The sequence below is a fragment of the Penaeus chinensis genome, chromosome 32 (assembly GCF_019202785.1).
Source record: "Penaeus chinensis breed Huanghai No. 1 chromosome 32, ASM1920278v2, whole genome shotgun sequence".
In the NCBI taxonomy this organism is placed as follows: domain Eukaryota; kingdom Metazoa; phylum Arthropoda; class Malacostraca; order Decapoda; family Penaeidae; genus Penaeus; species Penaeus chinensis.
Genome location: NC_061850.1, coordinates 13,711,394 through 13,737,207, shown reverse-complemented (window position 1 = coordinate 13,737,207; position 25,814 = coordinate 13,711,394). Strand labels below are relative to the sequence as shown.

The 25,814-nt window shown below is 40.7% G+C and overlaps 1 protein-coding gene across 1 annotated transcript in view; it reads left to right on the top strand.

The window, feature by feature from the left end:
• The window catches only part of LOC125042438 (actin-binding LIM protein 1-like), a 99,604-nt gene that overhangs the window by 15,091 nt on the left and 58,699 nt on the right, over positions 1 to 25,814 (top strand). Inside the window, exons 4-6 of the mRNA XM_047638071.1 lie at positions 11,808 to 11,903; positions 17,193 to 17,376; positions 22,208 to 22,332. Coding sequence (XP_047494027.1) covers positions 11,808 to 11,903; positions 17,193 to 17,376; positions 22,208 to 22,332 — 405 coding nt within the window. The remainder of the gene's footprint in view (positions 1 to 11,807; positions 11,904 to 17,192; positions 17,377 to 22,207; positions 22,333 to 25,814) is intronic.

The window sequence follows — 25,814 nt, the reverse complement described above, 5'->3', positions numbered from 1 at the left end:
AGTGGGAAGAGGAGGAGGAGGAGACGTAGGAGGAGGAGGAGGAGGAGGAGGAGACTACGTCAAATGGCACAGCCCACTTGCGAAAAAAGAGATGAGGGATGTAGATGAAGATGAAGAAAGAGGAGATGAAAAATGAAGTTATAATGGAACGAGGAGGGAAGAATTACGAAGGCAAAAGAAGAATGGAAGAATAAGTATAAGAAACACACGACTACAAGTAAGATTCAAGAGGAGCGAGTCATGGGGAGAGGGGAGGGAGGAAAGAAGAGGAGACGAGGGGTTGGGAGCAAGAGGGGCAGGATGTAGTCGGCCTGTCCCCTCCTACATGCTTCCCTCTCGATGTGATGACACAGTACTTGGGGCCGACATCACTCACAGATGAGGGAGAGCTTGAGGGGAGCCAGGGAGGGGAAATATGAGGGGAGGGGTAGATAAAAGAACAGGAAAGAGGGAAAAGGAGAGGGAGGGGGGAAGAAAAGGAGAAAGGGAAGAAGGAAACGAGGGGAGAGGGGGAGGGGAAAAGGGGAGAAAAGGATAGAAATAAAAAAATAGTAAACATTGGAAAGGAACACACCGAGAAACAACATCGAAGAACCCAGGACAATGTAGGCAAGCCAAAGCAAGCCAAAACAAACCAAGGCAAGCTAAAGCAAACCAAGGCAAGCCAAGGAGATCCAGCAGCGGGATCCTGACTAGACAAGACTGAAAAGGAACGAAAGGAAGGAAGCAGAGAGCAAGCAAGAGATCAAGCACTCAGAAGAGGAAGAGGGGAGTGAGAAGGACGCGACAGAAACAAATGCGAAGCACCGGGCGTCCTTCGAGCGCCAAAGACGTGACTTGACCCGCAGGCCGACAGAGCTGCTGACTAATTGCTGACGGAGGGGGGGGGGTGAAGAGGGAGTGGCACGGAGGGGATAAGGTGGGGGGGAGGAGGGAGTTAGAGAAAGGGGGAGGTGTAAGGGAAGGCGTGGTGAATAGGGAAAAGGAAGGCGAAGAAAAGATGGAAGGAAGAGGGAAGAGGAAGGGATTAAGAGACGGGATGGAGATGATGAGAGAGTAAATGAGGAGGAAGGAGAGAGGGGAGACTGAGGCAGAAAGAAAGAGGGAGAAAGACGGAATCAAGGAAGAGAGAAGAGAGATATCTAGAGGGAGATAGGATAAAAATAAAGGAAAGACAGGAGCTAAAAGAAGGAAAAGATGTAAGAGACGAAAGAAATGAAAGAAAAGGAGGAGGATATCTGAGGCTATGCAATCTGAAATCCGCCTTGAGTGTTGATCTCCTTGAATGGATTTAAGGATTTAATCGGCCGAACGGTTCCTTGAATCTCAGCAGGGATTTAGACGAACTGGAAGAATTTTTCTTTTAATCAAATAAGATTAATGTCATTCGTTACAATCTGCCTTATTCCTGTATATTTTATTTAATTTGCCACCGTGTTATTATTATTGTTTGCTGTTACTCTCGGATATTTATGTATATTTTCTTTTTCTTTTTTTTCCTTTACGTTTTCCCCATTTCCTTTTTCTTTCCCTTCCTTCCATTTTCTTTTTTCTTTTCCTTCCTTCCATTTTCTTTTTTCCCGTTTTCTCTTTTAGATCTTACTTTAGTATTTATTTTAAGTCCGTTGGCTCTCGTCTGAACATCCGGGGATTTGGAGAGAATGGATTTTCACGAACGACGAAATCTCGAGTTTGACCTCAAAGTGTCGAGTCTTTGCGCGTGGATGTTATGTGAAGTTGTGTTGTTACGTAATGCTGAACTTGTTATTGTGTTATAGTAATAATTACTTTGTTATAGGAGTTGGGATTATGTAATTGGAGTAATTAGTATGTTGTGGAAGTTGTTATTTTGATATAGAAGTAATTACTATGTTATAGAAGCTGCCATTATGTTGTAGAAATTGTTATTATACTATGGAAGTTATTATACCATTATGGAACTTATTATTATTTTATGGAAATTATGATCAGTGTTATAGAGACTGTTATTGTCCTTTATTAATTATTTTTGTATTATCTTAATAAAATAATTAATTTATTATCCTACATCAAATTATTATATCCAATTGTACTATAACTTATTGTATTCGTCTCGTCTTGAATAACTTCGATGAGATTTATGGCAACACAAAAGGGAATTTAGATTATGACATAGCGAGAAGACACGGTGATATTAGTAAATTACTTGATTAATTTAGGCTTGTTTATATTCAGTGATGGTCTTGGTTTTTGTGTGTCTTTATAATGTTCTGCGTCTAATTCGTGTTCGTCGTTTCATTGTTGGCCAAAGGGGTGGGCGAGCTGATTTTTAGAAATATGTTTTTACTTTATTTTTTTTTTATTTAGGGACTGCTCTAAAAATATGTGCGTGCGTGCGTGTGGTCTGTTTTTGTGTGTGTGTATGTGTGTGTGTGTGTGTGTGTGTGTGCATGTTCTCTCTCTCTCTCTGTCTCTGTCTCTCTCTCTCTCTCTCTCTCTCTCTCTCTCTCTCTGTCTCTCTCTCTCTCTCTCTCTCTCTCTCTCTCTCTCTCTCTCTCTCTCTCTCTCTCTCTGTCTCTCTCTCTCTCTCTCTCTCTCTCTCTCTCTCTCTCTCTCTCTCTCTCTCTCTCTCTCTCTCTCTCTCTCTCTCTCTCTCTCTCTCTCTCTCTCTCTCTCTCTCTCTCTCTCTCTCTCTCTCTCTCTCTCTCTCTCTCTCTCTCTCTCTCTCTCTCTCTCTCTCTCTCTCTCTCTCTCTCTCTCCTCCTCTCCTCTCTCTCCTCTCTCTCTCCCTCTCTCTCTCTCCTCCCTCTCCTCTCTCTCTCTCTCTCTCTCTCTCTCTCTCTCTCTCTCTCTCTCTCTCTCTCTCTCTCTCTCTCTCTCTCCCTCCTCTCTCTCTCTCTCTCTCTCTCTCTCTCTCTCTCTCTCTCCTCTCTCTCTCTCCTCTCTCTCCTCTCTCTCTCTCTCTCCTCTCTCTCACTGCGTTTCGTTCTGGTCAGCTGATCAATTTCCCCCGCCGCTAGACTGACACGCTAAGGGAGGCGCTGAGGAAGATGGAGTTCTTGGGGTGATTGCATGTTTTGTAAACCTCGGGACAGAGAAACGATTGAAGTGCATTTTGTCTATCTCAATTTGTCTGTCTCTCTTTTTTTTTCCTCCTGCTGGTCGATTCCTTACTCTCTTGTTTTCGTTTTTTTTTTTTTTTTTTTGTATTGGTCTGTTCGTCTTTCTCTCACTTTCTCTCTTATCACTTTCTCTCTTATGTCTTTCTCTCTTCTCTCCTCTCTCCTCTCTCTCTCCCCCTCGCCTCTTCTGATATGTGTCTCTTTATTACATAGAAATGCACACATGTGTATGAAAATTGATACACACGTGTATATGTGTCTTTGGTTCATACCCGAGCTTCCGTGAACCCTCACCCGCTCGACCCGAAATGCCCACAGCCTGGAAGCCCCGTCGGGTATAGGCCATGAACAGCTTGAGGTTGAGCGGGGGCGAGGTGGGGGGGGGGGAGGTTGTGCGGGCTGGGGGGGGGGTGAATAAGGGGGGTGGGGAACGGATGGGGTTAAGTGAGGTTGCGACCAAGGCTGGCTCGAGGTGTTGGTTTGGGTAGTGTGTGGTAGGGGGTGGGGGGAGGTGGGGGGAGGAGGATGGGTAAAGTTGGGGTGGAGTTCAGGTTAAGGTTGGTTTTGGGAAAGGCAGGTGGTTGAGGGGTGGGGGTGAGAATGGCGGGGGAGGGAGGGAGGGAGGGAGGGAGGAACGGGGGAGTTGAGGACATTTGTGAGTGGACTAACCGGTTTGTTCGGAAAATATAATGATGGGTTATAAGGTCATATTTGATTGTGATTTTGTAACGTATTGCTCTCTCTCTCTCTCTCTCTCTCTCTCTCTCTCTCTCTCTCTCTCTCTCTCTCTCTCTCTCTCTCTCTCTCTCTCTCTCTCTCTCTCTCTCTCTCTTGCCCTATCTCTCGTTCTTTCTTCTTTCTTTACAATTCTCTCTTCCCCCACCTGTTTCTCTATTTATCTTTTCTCACCCCTCTCCCTTTTCCCCCTTATATCTTCTCCTCTTCCACTCCCCTCTTTCACCATCTCTATATACATCATTACTTTAATCTGTGTTCGCAGACTCATCTACATAGATCATTTACGAAAAACACATCAATCCCCAGTATTAAAACACCCCGAAAGCCCATCCACAAACACCGAGTACCTAGTATTAAATACACCTGGCCAGCGACCCCCAGTTACAAAAGATAAACATTCATAAAATAAACTTCTAAGATAAGAGAGTATGGCTGGGTGATAGTACTGATGGTGTATCGCCTTTGTGTCATACTGGTTATCTCGTATAATTCGGTGGGTTTACGTACAGGTATACTGGAGGAGATTAATGTTGCGGTCGTGGAATTGAGGATTTATGATACACGGTTGGTGTGGGAGGAAGGTATGGGATTTGTGGGGTGTGTGTGTGTGTGTGTGTGTGTGTGTGTGTGTGTGTGTGTGTGTGTGTGTGTGTGTGTGTGTGTGTGTGTGTGTGTGTGTGTGTGTGTGTTTGTTTGTATTTTGTGTGTGTGTTTCGTGTGTGCCTGTGAGTGTATGTATATAGGTATGTATATGTATATGTTTATGTGAACGTATGTATGGACGCGCGCGAGAGAAAGAAACAGAGGCAAAGAAAGAAAAGGATTAAAAAAAAACAAAAAAACATACGGAAGGAATTTAGACGAAAATCGGGAATGTAAGAAAGTAAGTCCCAGATAGAAGAAGCTTTAGCAAAAGGAACTCGCACACTCCGTAGTAAATCCTCGAGGAGAGTGCGTAAGGTTCACTATCGCGTGTGTTTGTAAGTAGGTAGGGGGTGGTGGGGGGTAGGGACAAGGGTGTTACTCAAGAGCTCACATATTTATTTTATCTTTAGGGTCCTTAAAATACCACTAATTGAGGGCATGTTTTCGCCTCTTCAGTCCGTAGTTAGGCGTCTGTTTTTCTTTTTCCTTTTTTTTTCTCGCCGTTTCTCTCATTTCTTTCTCTCTTTTCTTCTCCCTTTTCATTCCTTCCTCTTACGTTCCTCCTTTCTGTTTCCTTTATTTTTGTCCTTCTCTCTTACCAACCCTCCTCTCTTTCTCTCTTTCCTCTTTCCCTCTCTCTCTCTTTCTCTCTTTCCCTATTCCACCTTTCTCCCTCCACCTCCCTTCCTCCCTCCCTCTCTCCCTCTTTCTCAACCCCCTTCCCTCTCTACCATCTCCCTTCCTCCCATTCCCCCTTCCCTCCCTTCCTCCCATTCCCCCTCTCCCTCCCTTCCTCCCTCCCCCGTTTCCCCGTTTCTCCCTCCCTCTTCCTTCTGTTTCTCCTGTCCTTCTGTTTCTATGATGTAACGTATTTACACACCCGACTGCATACACATGAGGGTCACGAAAGTTCCCGACAATGAGGCACGAGAGGAAATATTTTCGCGGTGACGTCATCCCCACCACACCGAGAGACGTGGCACCAGCGCGCGAAAGGGTGTTACGTAACTTCTACTCCTCTACCTTTTTCGTGGGGGGGTGGGGGGATGTATGGGTGTTGTGGGGGGGGAGGGGATGTATGGGTGTTGTGGGGGGGAGGGGGATGTATGGGTGTTGTGGGGGGGGGATTGGGAGGAGGGAAAGGGATGGGGGAAGGGAAGGTAGGTGTGGAGGGAAGGGGGTGGAGGGAAAGGTAGGGTAAGCGGAGGGAGGTCAGGTGACATGAGATAAGAAAGCTCCTTATCAATTGGCTTGTTTGTTAAGGGTGTTGTTTTAGTCACGTGATAGGCCGTTTTCATTTATTTATTAAAGGAACACGCCAAAGAAGGCTATCTCTCCCTTCCTCCCTCCACCTTCTCTCTCTCTCTCTCTCTTTCTCTCTCTCTCTCTCTCTCTCTCTCTCTCTCTCTCTCTCTCTCTCTCTCTCTCTCTCTCTCTCTCTCTCTCTCTCTCTCTCTCTGTGTGTGTGTGTGTGTGTGTGTGTGTGTATGTGTGTGTGTGTGTGTGTGTGTGTGTGTGTGTGTGTGTGTGTGTGTGTGTGTGTGTGTGTGTGTCTGTGTGTGTGTGTCTGTGTGTGTCTGTTTGTATTTGTGTGTGTGTGTGTGTGTGTCTGTGTGTGTGTTTGTGTGTGTGTGTGTCGCTCTCTCTCTCTTTCGTGACTTCCATTTTATATCAGGGACACGTCACCTTATTGTTGTTTGTTGCTGCCCCACTCCAAGGCTATTTTATGTATGTAATTTTTTTTTCCAACACCGCTTCCAAGGTAAACAAAGCTGTACGGTATTTACAAGGTTGATTGTAAAAAAACCACCTTTTCTCTACTTCCGTGTTGACCTATCGATTTCGTCAGTAAATAACTTGACTGTCACGTCGGTATATATGATGTTTAAACTGGAAAGCTGTCTCTTTTTCGCTGTAAGATGGAGAAATGTACATTTTGTATGCGGGTATATATCAACATTGGCAGCGTAAAGTAAGAAATTAATCTTGTATACAGAGTGATAAGTAAAGAAGTAGTGAACATTATATTGACAGTGACAGTGAAAATAAAGATTACGGGGGAAATACCAACACTAAAGAATTTATCGTGTTAATGATTACCGTAAAGTAATACTGGTAATGAAGTTAGTTTATTGTTATTGTAGATTGTAGGTTTTCGATAATCTGAACCAGCTCTCCTAATTCCGTTTCGAAATCTCTAAGAAAAAGAATACGTTTGATACCTGAATACTTCGTCGCCCCCTCCCCCCCCCCCAAACAAAAAAGGTAAAAGAGAAACTGAAAGATCGATATGAAAAGGTAAGATCGATTTAGAGATGATAATGAATGAAGAGTAACAAATAAACGCTAATAGAATAAGAAAATAATACCATGTGTGGTGGGGCGGGCGGACAGTACTCATTATGGTGGGCGTGAGATTATACCTGTAGATTGTGGACTAATTAACCTGGGAGAAGAATGGCGCTGCTCGTTTTCTGTTGGGAAAGGGGGTGTGGGTCGTGGCTATCTGTTGTTATTTCTTGTTTTTCTTTTTTTGGTATTGTTTCTGGCTGTTTTTTGTCTATTCCTTCGGTTTTTTAACTCGTTTTCAGAATGATCGTCTCTTTCTTTCGTTCTCTCTCTCCTCACCATTCCTCTCTCTCTCTATTCTCTCTTCTCTCTTCTCTCTTCTCTCTTCCCTTCTCTCTCTCTTGTCTTCTCTTCTCTTGTCTTCTCTTCTCTTCTCTTCTCTCTCTATTTCTCTCTCTATCTCTTTCTCTATTTCTCTTTTCTTTTCTCTCTCTCTTTCTCTCTTTCTTTATAATTCTCTCTCTCTCTCTCTCTCTCTCTCTCTCTCTCTCTCTCTCTCTCTCTCTCTCTCTCTCTCTCTCTCTCTCTCTCTCTCTCTCTCTCTCTCTTCTCTCTCTTCTCTCTCTTCTCTCTCTTCTCTCTCTTCCCTCTCCCTCTCTCCCCCTCTCCCCCCCCCCCTCTCTCTCTCCCTCTCTCTGCCCCAGACGGCCACTCGCTCGATAGCCCGTTCCATCCATCTGCTAATCTCACATGACATATTTATCTCCGGTATTTCGTACTCCTTTCCTCTCTTCCCTCCCTCCCTTCCTCCCTCCCTCCCTCCCTCCCTCCCTCCCTCCCTCCCTCCCTCCTTCGCTAATCTAATTCTCCGTTTCCACCACACTCTCCCCCCATCCCCCTTTTCTCATCTTCCTATCGCCTCCCGTTTTATCCTCCTCTCGCCCTCTGCTCTCTTCCTCCTTCTTGTCGTCCTCTTACTCCTCCTCTTTCCTTGCCCTCCTTCATCCTTCTCCCTCCATCTTTAGATCCTCCTCCTCCTCCTCCTCCTCTTCCCCCCTCCTTACCCTCCTCACCCCCCTCCCCCCTCGCACTCGGCATTCCAATTAGGAAAAAAAACAAAACAAAAGCGAATCGCGCTTACAAGGAGAGCCACTGATGCACCTCGGAGTACGCAGTGAGGCAGCTCCGTTCGCGAACAAGAGGTCGGTTGTGCGGCGGGAAGGGAAGCTGGAATGCCGACGTTGATTGACATTTCACCTGTCGTCGGCAACCTAGCTCGGTTCTGCGTTCGGGTATTGGGGTTTTTGGTCGGGTGTTCGGTGTGTATTCGGGGTTCCTGGGGGGTTATTTACGGGTTCGGGGTTTCGGGTTTGGTTGATTTTCGGGTTCGTTCGGGTTTTCGGGGTTTGGTCGGGTTTTGACTCGGTGTTCGGTTTTTCAGGGTAATCGGGGTTGGGAGATAGTGAGATCCGGTTTTTCTTTACTTATTGTTATTTTGATTTATTCGTTTTCTTTGGTTGATTTTTATATAAATTATAGTGCGGGGAAGGAAAAAGAGGCTGCGGTACAGGGCAAGAGAGGATTTATTTTTATTTGCTTATCAGGATACAAATTATAACGTTAATAACTCGCTCAAACAATTTAAACAAAACCATAATTAAACAAAATTCTCCACATTCGTTTAAGAATACCTTTATTTCTTTTTTCTTTTTTCTTTTTTATCTCTAAGTAATCCATAATTCAACAAAAATGTTCGTGGCGAAGATGGGCTGTCAGCAGGTGTGACTCGATTTCATGGCAGCTGATACGTGTGTGTGTGTGTGTGTGTGTGTGTGTGTGTGTGTGTGTGTGTGTGTGTGTGTGTGTGTGTGTGTGTGTGTGTGTGTGTGTGTGTGTAGTGAGGGGGGGGGGGCGTGCTTTTGCGTGTGTGTGTGTGTGTATGTGTGTGTGTGTAGTGAGGGGGGGGGGCGTGCTTTTGCGTGTGCGTGTGTGTGTATGTGTATGTGTGCGTGCGTTCGTGCGTGCGTGCGTGCGTGCGTGCGTGCGTGCGTGCTTATCCACTTATGTGTGTCTATCTGTCTCTTTTTCTGTCAGTCAGTTTGTCTGCTCGTCTGATTTCCCCCCTAATAAGGACAAAAGTTCCACTTTATCAGCACGTTCATGAGAGCCATCATTATCATCGCCGTCTGTATCGCACATGTCTGTCACATGATCTTGTACGACCGAGTGTACACCGCCCCCTTCCCCCTCCCCCCCTCCCACTGTTTTAATGGCTCCCTTGTTACATATGGTTGTACAGGAAGTGTGTCGTTAAGGCCTAATTTCCGAGATTTAATCACGTGGGAATCGCCCATGTGGGTAGGGAGTGATTTATGCATGGGACCTACATGTTTTTCGTTTTGGTTGATCATTCATGTGGCGGGCCGTTGTGGTGTCGCCGTTGTCATTCCTTGTTTTGTTCATGTTTGTTCGTTTGTTTTACGAGATTTTCTTTGTAAGTGTGGTTTGTTATATTACTGTATGCCCTCTCTGTGCTAGGTTGGATTGAAGGGAATTTCGTTTACGTTCTTACAACTCTATTTTTCATTCTCTCTCTCTCTCTCTCTCTCTCTCTCTCTCTCTCTCTCTCTCTCTCTCTCTCTCTCTCTCTCTCTCTCTCTCTCTCTCTCTCTCTCTCTCTCTCTCTCTCTCTCTCTCTCTCTCTCTCTCTCTCTCTCTCTCTCTCTCTCTCTCTCTCTCTCTCCCTCTCTCTCTTTCCCTCTTTCCCTCTTTCCCTCTTTCCCTCTTTCCCTCTCCTCCCTCCCTCTCCGTCTCCCTTTCCTTTACCTCTTCCCCCCCCCCTAGTGGCGCCTGTCTGTTCTCGTGAGCCCACTCGTAATCATGCTGCTGTTGTGGCATCGTGCCAGAACATTCTACTGTGTTAACAACAGTCACGGCCACTCATATCTTGCACGACTAACACAGGCGCCATGAGCTCTCTCTCCCTCCTCTCTCTCTCTCTCTCTCTCTCTCTCTCTCTCTCTCTCTCTCTCTCTCTCTCTCTCTCTCTCTCTCTCTCTCTCTCTCTCTCTCTCTCCACGTCAATTTATAGCTCTGTTGAAAAGGGGCGTATTATGTTTTGGCTGTCCTTTTTTCCTACGCTGGGAGGGGGTACTTTAATGTCATTTATTCATCCTCTGTACTGTACACTCCCACAATCTCTCTCGTCTTTCTATTTTCTCTCCCGACTTCTCTCTCCCTCGTCCTCTCTTTCCCAGTTGTATTGTTCAGATTCTACTATTTTCGTCTTCCTTTCCCATCCCCTTCCTTCCTTATTTTTTGCTTCCTTCCCATGGTATTTTTTCCCTTTTCGTCTCCTCTTTTTTACTCATCTATTCTCTCTCCTTATATTGTCTTGTCTTTGCTCTCTTCTTTTCTGTCTCCGATTTTCCATTCTTTGTTTTTTTTTCATGCCTTCCTTTCCTTTCTGCTTCTTATCGCTTCTCCTTTCCTTCCTATTCCTTCTCCTTCTGCATCCCATACTTCCTCTCCTCCTCCTTCATATCCCATCCTTTTCTTTTTCTCTCTTCCTCTCTCCTCCCTTCTCCTTCCCTACCCCCCTCCTTGCTCTCTTCCTTTTCTCTTCTCTTCCCGTTCATCCATTATCTTCTTCCTTTCATCTCCTTCCCTTCTCTTCCTTTCCACTATCCCACTCCTTCACTCCCCTTCCTTCTCCACCCTCTCTTTCCCTTCCCCTTCTTTCTCTCTTCCCTCTCTTATCCACTTTCTCCCTCCCTCTTTTCCCTTCCTTCTCTCCTCTCCTCCCTTCCGTCTCTCTTCTCAGCCTCCGCCCTCAGCCACGTTTCCCGTCCACAGTTTCACATTATCGCGGACCAAACATTGACCCTCGTATTAGATTCCTGACTCACTCTCCACCCGGACAACAGACACACTAGTTTTCTTCCTCTCTGTCTATCCTTTAACCAAACAGACAGATAAAATGTCGGCGGGCGAATAAAAGATGAATGAAAACACACGAGTGAAAGAGGAATGCATATGTTTGAGGTATTGAGGGAGGGGCAGTAATGTGTTTACTTTCGGTCTTCGTTCTTGGGATGTTACGTCATCGAAATAACCTTGAACATTTGTAATTATTGATATGTTTTTTTAACTATTACTGTTATGATCATTATTATCATTATCAGCATCAGCATCTCCTCGATCATCACCATCACCATCATCATCATCATCATCATCATCATCATCATCATCATCATCATCATCACCATCACCATCACCATCACCATCACCATCTCCATCTCCATCTCCATCTCCATCTCCATCTCCATCTCCATCTCCATCTCCATCATCATCATCATCATCATCATCATCATCAAAGTCGTTCACCATCATTACAGCAACTACTGACATCATCATCATCATCATCATCAAAGTCGTTCACCATCATTACAGCAACTACTGCGACCAAACGAACGACCACGGCTAGAAACAGCAACTTTTTGAACGTCCTCTGTGTAATAATATCTGGTTAATTTGTCCCATTGTTGAGAGGCTGCTGGTATGGGCCCCAGTGGCTGAAGAGACCGATTACTTTTCGTCGTGTTATTTCGTGTGTTCTCTTTCTCTCGCTCTCTCTCACATTGGCTGTTGAATGCTGTGCTTTTATCTATAAACGAGTGCCTTGTGTACATATAAATGTGTTATGCGTTATATACAATCTGAAAAAAAAAAAATCCAGTAATGCAATGGTACGTAAGGTTTGCAAATCCAATGTACAGAAAACTATCACAAAACAACATAAACTAATTAATAAGAACCCAAAAATACGAATAAGTGTTCCTATCACAGAAATACGAAACCCCAATTATACCAAAACCCCCTCAGACAACCTGCCAAACAGCAACAGAAAATGACTTGCTTATAAATCCCCAGAATATAATAAGCCCCAAGCAAGAGAACTAACATATAACTTAGCTAAATAATAAGTCACACTAAACAATAAATCAATATTCTAATGACCTCCTATTCCAACAGGGAAGACACTCTGCGAGTGCTGTGGGAAGAAGTGCTCGGGCGAGGTACTTCGAGTCCAAGAGAAGTACTTCCACATCAGCTGTTTCAAGTGTAATAGTAAGTATCTGTTTATAAAAGTAGTTGTTATTTATTTTGTGAGGTATTTTGTATTTTTATTTTTGGAGTAAGGTGTTTAGTTATAGTGTGTGTGCGTTTTATTGATTATTTTATGGAGTTTGTTCCGCGTCAGTTGCCTTAGAATGTAATAGTGTCTACTTACAGAAGATTTGATTAATTGTTTTTTAATGAAGCGGATGATTAAGATTTAAGATTCAAGTATGATGGTAATTTTATATTTAAGGAAGTGTCTGTATATGTATGATTATCTCGAGAAGTTTATTCGGGAGGACTTTCCCATTAGCTGTTTCAAAGTGCAAATGCGGATACCTTATTGGAATTATTTTTCAAAGTATAAGGATTTTATTTTATAATCATTCGATGTAATATATCTGCACATAATTAATCATATAAGATTTTAAAATTTGTTCTGATCACCGCTCCATGTTTCTTTTAATGTTATATGATTTGCATCGTGATTATTGCATAGTGATTATATTGACGAGTATATTCATGAGATACTTCCACGTAAGCTGCTTTTAAAGTGTAATAGTATTTGCATATTAACGATTATTTGATGTGAAAGCATGTGAGATTTGATCATCATTTGAAGTGATACGAGTCAGCATGCTGCGTAATTACTTAGTGGATTTGACACTTTTTTTTTTTTTCTTTCTTTTTTATTCAGCTTGTTTCTTTATTATTTTCTGTACCGTGAGTGGTTTGATAAATATGTCGACTGATCATTTTACAGTTTGCATATTTGCAGCTTTGTTTGTTTTTTCTCTCTCTTTTTTTGTGTCTGTATTTTCGCCTTCCGCATACTTAAGAATATCTGGGTAACAAATAAATTGAGGCAATTTTTTTAAATTGGTAGCAATTTTTTTTTTTTTTAACTGATTAGTTTTGATTAGTTTTTTTTTCGATACCATAGCTTTCTACTCAAAACTAGACAAAAAAAAAAAAAAAAAAAAAAAAAGTTGTCAGTCAAGTCCTATCCCAGGATATCAAGAAAAAAAAGAGAAAAAAAAAAGACCTTTGAAAACGTAATCCTAGACAAAAGCTGATCAAATGATACCATTATCGCAGCAAATGCCATGGTTCATTACGTCTGTTATGGCGTGACATTAAACCTTTTTGTTTGTCTGAAGTCTAAAATTAGAATCAGCACAAACATTCCGTCAGATGTATTTATAGCCAGAAACAGAGCGGTCCCCTATGTTATCAAAGAGTACTGAAAGCGTTCGTTTAAAATTAGTTTCACGGTTGGTATTAAAGTACCTATCGCTGGCCTTCACTCTTTTTTTACTCGGCCAGTTCGGGTTACGAGTATAGGGGCTTAGGGATGGAGATAATGCAATAATGCTTTTTGGCTCTTGTCATAATTTATTCTTTTTTGTCCCCTGATGGTCTCCTGTTGCTTGGGAAAATGCGTCACAGTGTGTGGGGCATTTGGCTCAAGTAGGTCTTAATCCGTTGATTTTGAGTTCCTGTTTAGTCATCATCGCGTTTGTTGCCTCGGCGTCTTTCTCTTTTGTCATTTCTCCCTATCTATCTGTCTATCGCTATCTCTCTCCCTCTCTCTCCATCCCTTCCTCCCTCCCTCCCTCTCCCTTCCTCCCTCCCTCCCCATCCCTCCCCTTGCCCCCCTCTCTCCTTCTTCCCCCTGCCCCCCTTTCTCCTCCCTCCCTCCCCCTCCCTCTCCTCTCCTCTCCTCTCCTCTCCTCTCCTCTCCTCTCCTCTCCTCTCCTCTCCTCTCCTCTCTCTCTCTCTCTCTCTCTCTCTCTCTCTCTCTCTCTCTCTTCTCTCTCTTTTCTCATTCTCTCTCTCTCTCTCTCTCTCTCTCTCTCTCTCTCTCTCTCTCTCTCTCTCTCTCTCTCTCTCTTTCTCTCTTTCTCTCTCTTTCTCTCTCTTTCTCTCTCTTTCTCTCTCTCTCCCCCTCCCCCCTCCCCCCCCTTTTCCCTCCCTCCCTCCCCCCCCTTTTCCCTCCCTCCCCCTCCCCCCCTTTTCCCTCCCTCCCTCCCTCCCCCCTTTTCCCTCCCTCCCTCCCTCCCTCCCCCCTTTTCCCTCCCTCCCCTCCCCCCTTTTTCCCTTTTCCCTCCCTCTCTCCTCTCTGTCTCCATCTCTTCTCTCTCTCTCTCTCTCTCTCTCTCTCTCTCTCTCTCTCTCTCTCTCTCTCTCTCTCTCTCTCTCTCTCTCTCTCTCTCTCTCTCTCTTTTCTCTCTCTCACTCTCTCTCTCCCCCCCTTCTCCCTCCCCTTCTCCCTCCTTCCCTCCCTCCCTCCCTCCCTCTCTCCTCTCTGTCTCCATCTCCTCTCTCTATCCATCTCCTCTCTCTCTCTCTCTCTCTCTCTCTCTCTCTCTCTCTCTCTCTCTCTCTCTCTCTCTCTCTCTCTCTCTCTCTCTCTCTCTCTCTCTCTTCTCTCTCTCTCTCTCTCTCTCTCTCTCTCTCTCTCTCTCTCTCTCTCTCTCTCTCTCTCTCTCTTTCTCTTTCTCTTTCTCTTTTTCTGTTTTTCTCTCTGTCTATCTCTATCTATCTCTATCTTTCTGCCTCTCTTCTCTCTCGACTGACTTGTTGAGGCTGTTTGGAAAAAGGAGTGGTTAATACTCCTTCTCTGTTTCTTGTTCTCTTGTTATCCTTTTTGTCTCTGAATTTTACTCTTTCTCCCTTTTTCTTTCTCACTCCTCTCTTTCTCTCCTTCTCCCACTCTCTCTCCAGCTCCATCTCCCATTTGACTTCTCTTTCTCTTTCACTCTCAGTCTCCCTGTCCTTTTCCCACATCCTCCCTTTCCCTTACCCTCTCCCTCCTCTTCACCTCCACATTCACCTCCTCCTCCATCTCTCTCTTCACCCTCCCATTCCTTCCCTTCCTTTCCCTTCACTTCACTTCACTTTACTTCACTTCACTTCACTTCCCTTCGCTTCTCTTCGCTTCTCTTCCCTTCTCTTCTCTTCTCTTCTCTTCTCATTCCCTTCCCTTCCCTTCCCTTCCCTTCCCTTCTCTTTAATTCCCTCCTCACTCCTGCTGGAAATGTCTTAGAAATACCCTTTTCCCCTAATAGAACTAGGGATAGAAATATTAAAACATGAGAAATGGTTAAAAAGAAGTAAAATAAGAGTAGGAAAAAAGCAAAAGAATGGTAAGAGAGGAAGAAGAAGAAGAAGAAAAAGTCAGAGGTGGAGATTACAACTCCAGATTACTCCAGTGAAGACTTGCGGTTCGTCTAAAATGCGAATTCAGTGTGTGCTTTCTATTCTGAGGTTCTTGTCGTGAGGTTAACCAATGGGAGTCTTTTGTGGTAAATCAGAGTGTTCATGCAAAGTCATCAGTGACCATGAACGCGGAACATGAGACACCTTCTTTGGTTATTTTTGCTGAGTCTGATATGTTGGTAGATGGCATTTTGTCCCTGTAGGTGTTGAGACCTTTAGTTTTGTTGTTATTGTTGTTGTTGTTGATGATGATGATGATGATGATGATGATGATGATGATGATGATAATGTTTTGTAATTTTTTCTTTCTTTCTTTTTTTTTTTTTTCTTTCTTTTTTAAGCATTTGGAGTGATTGGTGTTTTGTGTAGGACATTTTTTTTAGATTTGAGTACAGTATATGGGGAAAATATTTATGGTTCCCCCAAGTTTTATAACAGGTTAAAGCAAACAGTTTTATTTGTATGGACAAGTAGTTCTCAGGTTCTTCATATTTGCAGAGTCACACTCCTTTTTTTCTTCTTCTTTCTCTTGTTTTTTATATCCCTTTTATTGTGCCCAGAGTTGTGTTTATGTAATGTCCCTTATGGTAGAAGAGGAATGCCAAGTCACCTTGAATATGCAGAATTATGGGGGTTATTGTGTGGAATCTTTAGACAACTTTCTGTCTGTTGTTTGCTGCTTGTATTGGGGTTATAGATATTGGTATTATGATGATAATAATCTTGGTGGTTTTGATTACCATTATTATCTTCATCTGTATCATCATCAGTAGTGGTATTGTATTTTTTTTTTTATAATAGTTTTTATTTGTATTTTATGTATTTATTTAAATAGAAAGAAAAAAAAAATGATTTGCAAATGGAAATACATGTAGTGGAATGTAAAAAAAGAAAAGAAAGAAAGACAGAAAGAGAAGGGATGATGACAGGACATATTAATCATGATTATTCAAAAAGAAGAGGCATGAAGCATATCAAGTGACGTAACATCGCACCTTCGTGACAATTACTGCCGTTGCCTTATTGCGACAAATTGGGCAGTTTCAAGCCAGATATGTTGAGGAGAACTTGAGCAAAAAATTTCACATTCCCCAAAGTAATTTTCCTCCAAATGTCATCAAATGAAAAGAGCAATTTGTTAATAAAAGACCATCAGGGTACTGCTTGTAAGGCATACACACACACACACACACACACACACACACACACACACACACACACACACACACACACACACACACACACACACACACACACACACACACGTGGTAAAAGAGAATGCCGCCGTAGTTGAGAGTAGACAGGCTGAGAGATAAAGAGAGACAGGCAGCACATATTCCATAATTTGTGGAATAACAGCCAAGACAGACGACAGGACCAAGAGCCAGATGGTATTCTGTTGTTGTAGGAACGTGGGTGTTAGACTTAGTTGAGTAATGACACAGGGCACAATACAGCTCGTGTGGGTGGGTGTTATCCCCTTTATGAGAGACACTTAGACCCCAGAGCTCTTGCCTTGCACCAGCTGCGTTAAATTAGAAGTAGTGGAGGAAGAACATTTCTCTCTCAACCATTTTTCTGGCATGACCTCTTGAAATTGGCCTGTCTCTTTGGAATTGTGATATGGGAATCATCATTTTGCATATGGTGACTTGTGCATATGAACTTCGTCATTATTAGGATGAAATCTGTAGTTATCACCTTAAAGGAATCTTGTCATATGGGAAGGAAATTTTTTTTTTTTTTTTTTCATATTCTCTATCTTTTTGTTTTCAATATTGCATCTTCCATATCACTGAAATAAGCTGAGCAGCAGAATAGAAAATTTCCCCCAAGGTTTTATAGCCTTATCAAGTTTAAAGTGAACACAGGATACCTAATTAGCATAATGGCATTGCAATATTCTATTATATTATATATATCCTGATTAGAATATTCATGGACCCTAGTAAAAAAATGAAAGAAAAAAATGTTTATCCAACCAACCAAGAACTTCCCTTTAAAGATGATATATCCTATTGACGAATATTTACGGAAGATCCTCGCATCGACTAATTCACATCCCTTCCTTTGCAGGCTGCAAGAAATCACTAGCACAGGGAGGTTTCTTCACAAGGGAGAAAGACTACTACTGTACAGAATGTTACCAGAAGAACTTTGGACAGAGGTGCGCCACATGCGGACTATTCGTGGAAGGGGAGGTGGTGTCAGCCCTCGGTAATACCTACCACCAGAAATGCTTCACTTGTGCTCGCTGCAGGTATGGAGGGTTGTGTTTTGTTTATTTATTTTTCTGAATGTGGAAATAGTACTTGGTTAAGGAAATATCAGTAATGGAAAATTTTGTGTCTATTTCTATCTGTAGAATGTGTGTTTTTAAGAAAAATCAGTCGGAAAACTTTGTGTATATTTTTTTTAATGTACTTAGTTATAATGTAACAAGAATAGCAAAATACAAATTTTCCAGTGTAGGAATGAATAATGATATGATTAAGAAATTAATTAAGAGAAAACTGTGTCACTATTTTTCATTTGTGGAATTTAAGTGATGAATAAAAAGGGAAATTGTTATTTTTTTACCGTTTGAGATGGTATTTAGTCATTTGGATCATTCATATTTTCCAGAATTATCTATTTTCTCAGCAACATCACTGGTAAAAGTATTACAGTAAAGCAACTTCTAGGCTTTCTTTAATGTTATTCAGGCATAACATTTCATAAGTCAGTCAGTATTTTTGTTAAATGTTGTTTAATCATGATTTCAAAATGTGATTTGATAATGACAACCTTGGTCAGGGTAAGTTTAGTATTGTCAGTTTGTTTAATGATTTATGAGGTATTTCATTTTTAATGCATAGTTATCAGCATTTGACATGGTAATGAAATGTTTTACATGATTAATGAATGCATTTCATGAAACATTTTGATTTATGGCAGGAGTTTTGAAAGGCATGAGTAATTTCTGAAACTGGTGTGGAAATTTAAAAAAACTAGTCAGAATTAGCAATTTTTTTTTTTTGTCATTAATTTCTTTGACAATTAAAAGTTTAGACTAGGATTATATGATGACCAGCTAAGAAGAAAAAAAAGAAGAATTAATTTTATCACTTTTCAGTAACTGTTGAGCTAAACAGTAGCAGTAAAACTTGAGAAAACGATAAACAAAAGCTATAATTTCCAAATCTGAAATCTGATGAGATTGTAAACAGTTTCCAGATTTGGAGTGAAGTCCTCTTGTAATGTATGCACTTAAGTATTGCAGCCAGGTTTAACATTATCACCTTTCACCTAAAGTGGAATGTTGGCATTATAAACTGGTCTGTTTTGACAAGAAGCATGCAGTTGTGGTTGACTGCATTGGGATTGCGTGTGTGTATTTTGAAAATTATTCTTATTAAAATATTTTGCATGTGTGGTAGGTATATGATATATTGAGTTCATGCATATGAAATGCTCTGCTTTCTGGAATCAGAATAATGTAACTTGTTTATATTTCTATAGTAGCAATGTATTTTTCTGGTAAAAAGAGATTTGAAGGAGGGTAGTATCATATTGCATTGTTCTTTAACTGCTATGATGTTTGATCTCACATCAGATATCATCATGAGGAACTATTTGGCATTGTTAGGGTTCACTGACCTTGCATGCACAGCTTATGAAGAGATTGCAGTTACTTTTTGCAACATAGTGAGTTTTATGTTCTACTCCTTGCAATGTTGATATACAAAAGAATGCTGAGATACTGCATCAAATTGGCCTCAATTATATTTTTAGTGATGATTGTAATCAGATGTCATATCTAATTTGAATAAGAGAGTGTTATGTAATAGCTGAATAATGTGGAGATGGCTTCGTGTGAAATTAAGAGAACTAACAAGGGGAACAAATATGGAGGTCTCATACATATCCACAGTTATAATGAAGAGATTGTTGTTCATGAATAGAGTGAAAAGCAATACATTACAACACTTAAGTAAGATAAGTGTGAAGCAAGGGCTAGGAATAGCTCATGTAAAGATGTTGCAAATTGCATGAACTGCAACAGAAGCAAGTAACCAAGAATGCAAGAAGAGGGAGCATTTTAGAATATAGTTGTACAGATTAGCATTTTTAGTGTTTTCTTTTGATAACTAACTATGGATAGATAGATTATACACTAGACACCGGAAGTGTTAGTTAAGAAGGAAGACAAATAATTCTTTAAAGATGGTTAGGACTTCATGAATTAATAGACAAATATATAGAAAAGAAAGAACAAAGGGAAGAAAACCAAAGGAGAAAAAGAAGAGAAGGAAAGAGAGATGCAAAATAGGGACAGGACAGAGGTCGTAAAAACATAAGGTCCAAATTAGCCACATTGTCTTAAAAGCTGTTAGAATTGCAGTAATGGCAGTGCAGTCTTGGAACAGTAGTTGTTTTTGAATCATTGGATGCAATTTCACAGATTCATGGATGTAGGTCATGTATTTTTTTTTTTTTTTTTTTATCATGTTTTATATATTTTTTAAATTAAAGCACATTATAGAGGTTTTGGCCCATGCAATTTTTTCATTTGATATAGTTGCCATGCTTGGCTTCAGATTCTGACTTGGGCTTTGATTAAAGGCTTTTTTCATGAAAATGTTGAATTTTCAATAAGGCTTTTAATGAAAAATGTATGGTTTTTGATATTACATTTTTTTTACTTGTCATACTTATTTATTTGATTATTTGTCTTGAACATTTAAGAGAAAATCTTTAGGTTTTCTTCCATATGTAGAGTACATCATACTTTAATGAGTATATGTGAAAAATGTGTTTGATTTTGAGATTTCTCCCTTACAGTATTACAAAAGATAGACAAAATTGAGTAAAGCAGAAATATGTCAATTTAATCTTTTATTGCTAGTGTTGCATATATTTATGTGTATTTTTGTATTTGTATTTATTTTTTTTATTCATAAATCTCTTGCATATGGTAGATGACAAATGACTCTGCAGATTACATTCTTGCAAATGATAAAAGTTAGTGACATAGATTTGATGATAACATATATGCTTAGTCTAATAAATCTCAAGATTATTTTGAAAAAAAAAAATGAAAAGCACACCCCTATAAACATACTGAGCAGAAGAACTAAGTGAAAAGATAAGTTAACAAATATTTTCTAACTGTAATCACCCATTTTGATGAAACTATAATCATAGATCTAGTATTAATTACTTTTTAGGGAAGGAATTGAGCAACATAGAGAAAGGCTTATGTAACTCTTGCATCCCAAAGTTGAATGAAAATATGCTAGAATTTATATGTCCGTTTACGTATATAGCATGTCTGAGGAAGTAAGTGGTGACAGCCTTTGCTCTTGCATAGTGATATGGCATAATGTCTCAAAGCTTTTTTCTCAGGTCATGCTAAGCTGATGGTGAATATTTGTGTGAGATATATATGTATGCATATGCATATATTATATCTTTTTTAATTGTTATGTTGTCTGTTTATTGGTAACTTCATATATTTTAGGTGCTAACTTGTTATGAGACAACTCTGCTAGATGTAATACAGAACACTTTGATATTTGATTGAATATTTTCGCAAATCTTTACTGACGCGTCGGTTACCCAATCAAATATCTTCTTTGGCTTTTGAAAAAATGTAAGTTAGTGATGTTTAAATTTCCCATTTTTAGGTAATCTGAGAAGTGATTTTCATTACCCAATTGATTGATTTAGTTCTTGAATGATAGTAATCATGTTGATTAAATGGTAAAATGACACTGAATTTTCCAGATTGTCTAGCTTATGGGATTGGCAAATCTATGTTTTCTATGTACTAGTTGTATCCTGTTTCAGCACATATATTAGTTTAGTGACTTGTAATGCATTAGAAACATTTGAAGTGATAATTATGTTATATTGTGTATATATATTGTATATTGTATACATATCAGTTTATATGTGTAGTCTAAAGACTTTGTCATCATCTAGAGTGCTCTTCATTCTTTGCTGACATAAGACATTTAGATGACATTGATCTTGACCTCTGCATGACTTTGAAAATATATTTTGCTTTTATCAATATTTTCTCAGACATCAAGTGGTTTCAATTTATCTTGAGTTTTAGGAAAAAAAATCACAGTACACTTCTTTAGTCTGATATGTGTAACAGAAATTAAAAGGAAGATATGATTCTCAACTTTATTTTAGAACTTATTCATTCAAGTTCTGGAACCTTCTCTACTAAGTTTGGATTTCATCCCATAGTTATTCTATTTGCATTTTATGATTTTATAAATACTTTAATGTAATTTTTCTTAAGTTTTTGATCAAGATATATCCTTTGTGTAGAGAGATTCCAAGGGATTATAGTTTTGCTTTTTAACCACGACGGAAGTGATTGTGCGACTCTGATCTTCCTTGTCTCATGATGACTTGTATCAACTTTGCTCTGGGACATGGAGTAGTTGAGAAAGTGATACAGTTGTGTCCTCCATGCTTCCCGTCTTTGGGAACTTGACCCATGGACCGTGAAATGTCAGAATCACAATCCTTGTTGTCTATTGTTGATAAAGTGATCAAGATTTAGGGTTGAACAGTCTTTAATTTTTGGTTTCCTGGAGACATGCTCATGGATTTTGTAGTGGAGGATGATTGGTGTGATTTGGCATGTTTTGTTGGTGTACATAATGTGAATGGGAAATTGGGGAGGATTATTTTGGACTGAGCTTTATACTTCTACATTTTACTTTCACTTGAGTATAGAGAGTTAGTGCAGGAAAAAGGGAGGGAAGATTTGGATATTTGAGGGTGAATGGGATTATTTAGGTCTTTTAAGAAATTGTTTTTGTTACTTCCTGATATTCTTTACACAGTTTTAAAGCAAAATATGTTGGCAGAGGTGCATATGCTTGATTATATATACTTATATGTTGCATTTATTTTTTGGTATCTTTTTATCATCCTAAAAGGCAGAGTGATTTTTATTTTTCCTTTTTTTTCTTAGCAGTCCATGGAAAGCTGCACTCATTCTTGCTCTTTCTAATCATTGCTTTCACACTACCTCAGAATCTTAACTTATATTGATTCTTAATCCATCTTCTCTCCTTTTACAGACAACCCTTCCCAACAGGGGAACGTGTGACGTACACAGGCAAAGAATGTCTGTGCCAGCGTTGCCTCCACATCCCTGTTGTGGACTCCCAGTCACCGACACGCTCACCCACCACCGCCGGCCCCAGTGAGTACTCGAGTTGATTTTATTGGTATTAAAGATTTTTAATGTTTATTTTATTTTATGTATACCGGTATCAATTTAGAGGCATTAAGAAGAGAATTTGCTGAGATGCATTGAATTAGGAAGTAATTATCCGAGGCTGATGGTAAAGGTGATTTTTGGTGTAGATATTTTTTTTGTGTGTGTTTCAGGGATAATGTTATGGTCATAGAGAGTAGTCTTATTAGTAATAGGAATTTCTTTTATTTAGTATTTAGGGGGAAATTTGTTATCGAAAGTCATGTGCCGTTTAGCTGTTCATTGTTTAGAATGGTTTTAGATATTGTTTCTTGAAGATTGCCCTCAGGTGATTGCAGTAATTTTAGAAAAGCTTTTTAGGAATCTTATTCGCTTCTGGTCGTGATGATGACACTTGAGGTCTTCTTAGTATGGACTTTGTTTACAGAGGTTTTTAGAGATTGTTCAAAGATATCATGTATAATGTTGGAATTGAAAAGTATGATTGATTGTTGGTCATGGAGTTTGGAAATGTGTGCTTTTCTTTTTTTTTTCTTTTTTTTCTTTTTTTTCTCTTGTTTTTTCTTTCTTTTTTTGTTTTGTTTTGTTTATATAAAACATATGAATACAAAAAATACTGATTAAGCATGAGGAGAATGAGAAGTCTTTTTCTCTCTCTTGTTGTTCTCCTTTTTTTCTTTCTTTTTTTTTATTTGATTCCAAAGAAGTCATGCCATTAGATAGGCCTCAGTGCATTTTCCCACAGCATCTCATGTGCAATATTGAACAGTCTGAGGGGACTTTTGCAACAGTACCTGAAGTCTCATTGCATTCCTTCTTGAAAGTTTCCTGTATGATGGAAAAAGAGAAAAGGGAAAAGATGTTGAAGAAAAAGGGATAATAGCTTACAAAGTTGGACGAATCCACAAATCACACTTTCCTTTAAAGAGAAGAAAGTTAATGGGGATGATTACTGTTATTTTGTGGCTTCAGAATGGACTTGAATGAAAGCCAATCCTTGTCTGTTTCTTCGTTTCATTCTTCTGTGTGTTTTTATTGTTATTTTCTTCTATTTCTATCTCTTTGGTTTTATTTTACTGGTTCAGAAAATTTAGATTCTTTCAGTCAGAGTTTGTGATAGTGGTTGTAGCTAAGTGTAACATATGATAACGTTGGAAAGTAAAATAATCAGTTGTTAAAAAGGAAAATCTGCTAAAAAAAAAAAGGAAGAAAACAAAAACATACATACATTTGCCAGGGAAATGAGACAGCAAAATGACCAGCTCTCAAAATAAACTTTCTAGGTTTTCTTCCTGGCTTCCCCTTGTTATTTATATTTTTATGGCAGTCTGTGATTTGTTTTTTGCATGTATTAAACACGTGTGTGTGTGTGTGTGTGTGTGTGTGTGATGATGATAATAATGATGATGGTGATGATGATTATAATAATGATAATAATAACAACAATGATAATGATAATAACAACAACTACGATATTGATGATAATAATAATAATAATAATGATATTGATATTTATAATGAGGTGTGTGTGTGTGTGTGTGTGTGTGTGTGTGTGTGTGTGTGTGTGTGTGTGTGTGTGTGTGCACTTGTGCTTGTGCTTGTGCTTGTGCTAGCAGATATGCTGTATGTGTCTGTGAATGTCTGCATATTATCACATGTATAGTATGTCTGTACATGTATTTGACCTAAGTCTTTGTGTATATGTATATATGAAGCCAAGGAGAGACAAAAGTGAGTAAAGATGTCTCTTCAGAAGGCACCACTATTCAACAGTCATAACAGCAATCAAAGTCACGCGGCCTCCTCCCCACCCTTCTCACCCCTGTTACCTTCCTTCCCCATTCCTCTGCCTTATCCATTGTCCCTTATCCTTACCGGTCCCTATTCCCATCCTCTTTTTCCCCCCTTACCTATTCCCCTCCACTTCCCCCCCCCCCCCCTCTTTCCATCTTTCTGCCACCCTCCCCCCTTCTCTTCCCTTCGCCTTTCCCCTCCTTTGCTTTCCCCCCCTTCCCCACTCTCAGCTCCCACCCCCCTCCACACTCTCAGCTCCCACCCCCCTCCCCACTTTCAGCTCCCACCCCCCTCCCCACTCTCAGCTCCCACCCCCCTCCCCACTCTCAGTTCCCACCCTCCTCCCCACTCTCAGCTCCCACCCCCCTCCCCACTCTCGGCTCCCAACCCCCTTCCTCTCCCCTTTTGCAGCGTCACATGAATGTTCGGTCGAGCGCGAACTCACGTAAGAGCGGAGGAGAAAACGTAAATAATGGGTAAGAAAAGGGAAAACTCGAATAGGAATGATAAAAAGAGGGAGAAGGAGTAGAAGGAAAGGAAGAAGGATAGTGAAAGGGAGAGGGAGAAGTAGGAAAAGTCGAAGGAGGTGGATGTTGGAAGAAAATAAATGACAAAAAGAAGTAAGAAGAGAAAGCGAAGAAGAAAAGGGACGAAACGGAGAGGGAAGACACCAACTCGATATAGGGGGTAGAGGGGAAGGGGTAGGGGTAAGGGAGTGAAGTCGAGGTAGTCCATTGGGGCTGCTTTGAGGGGAGACGTCAGACAAGGTCGGCTGGAAGGTCACGTGACCACTCCTTGGCTTTCGGGTAGCATTGGAATAAATCTGGAGATGAGATTGTGAAGATGGTGGAGAGAAAAGTAAATGTTATGTGTTACATGTATTTTTTTTTTGTGTGTGTATGTGTGTGTGTGTGTGTGTGTGTGTGTGTGTGTGTGTGTGTGTGTGTGTGTGTGTGTGTGTGTGTGCTTTCGTATGTGTGTTGTGTGTGTTTGCATGTGCGTGTGTATGTATGTATGTATGTCTATATGTGTCTATCTATGTGCGTGCGTGCAGGCATATATAAATTTTTATTTTCGGTTTCCTGTTCTTTTGGCCGACTGTCACCAAGAGGAGGATTAGCGACAAGATTTTCGAAAAATCTTTCTTGAAATCGCTTGTGTCTCGTCTGAGTGCGCGGGGAATAGCTGCTCATTATCCGAAATCGACGCCAAAATACTGGCCCAGAGTCTGCACTTTTCTCGGTCTTCAGGTCGCTCCCCTCCCTCGCTCCTTGCCTCCTCCTCCTCTCCACCTCCTCCTCCTCCTCCTCCTCCTCCTCCTCCTCCTCCTCCTCCTCCTCCTCATCTTTCTTCTCCTGCTCTTCCTCCTTCTTCTTCTTCTTCATCTTCTTCTTCTTCTTCTTCTTCTTCTTCTTCGTCTTCGTCTTTTTTCGTCTTTTTTCGCTTCTCCTTCTTCTTCTTCTTCTTCTTCTTCTTCTTCTTCTTCTTCTTCTCCTCTTCTTTTTCTCCTCTTTCTTCCCCTACTCCACCTCCTACTCTTCATCCTCCTCCCAGATTATCCCTTCTCGAATCATTAACTTTCTCAACGAACTTGATAATATGTTGCATTTCGTGGAAGATTAGTGTGACCGGAAGGTGCGGTATGAATATAAATATATAGTATAAGAGAGGGA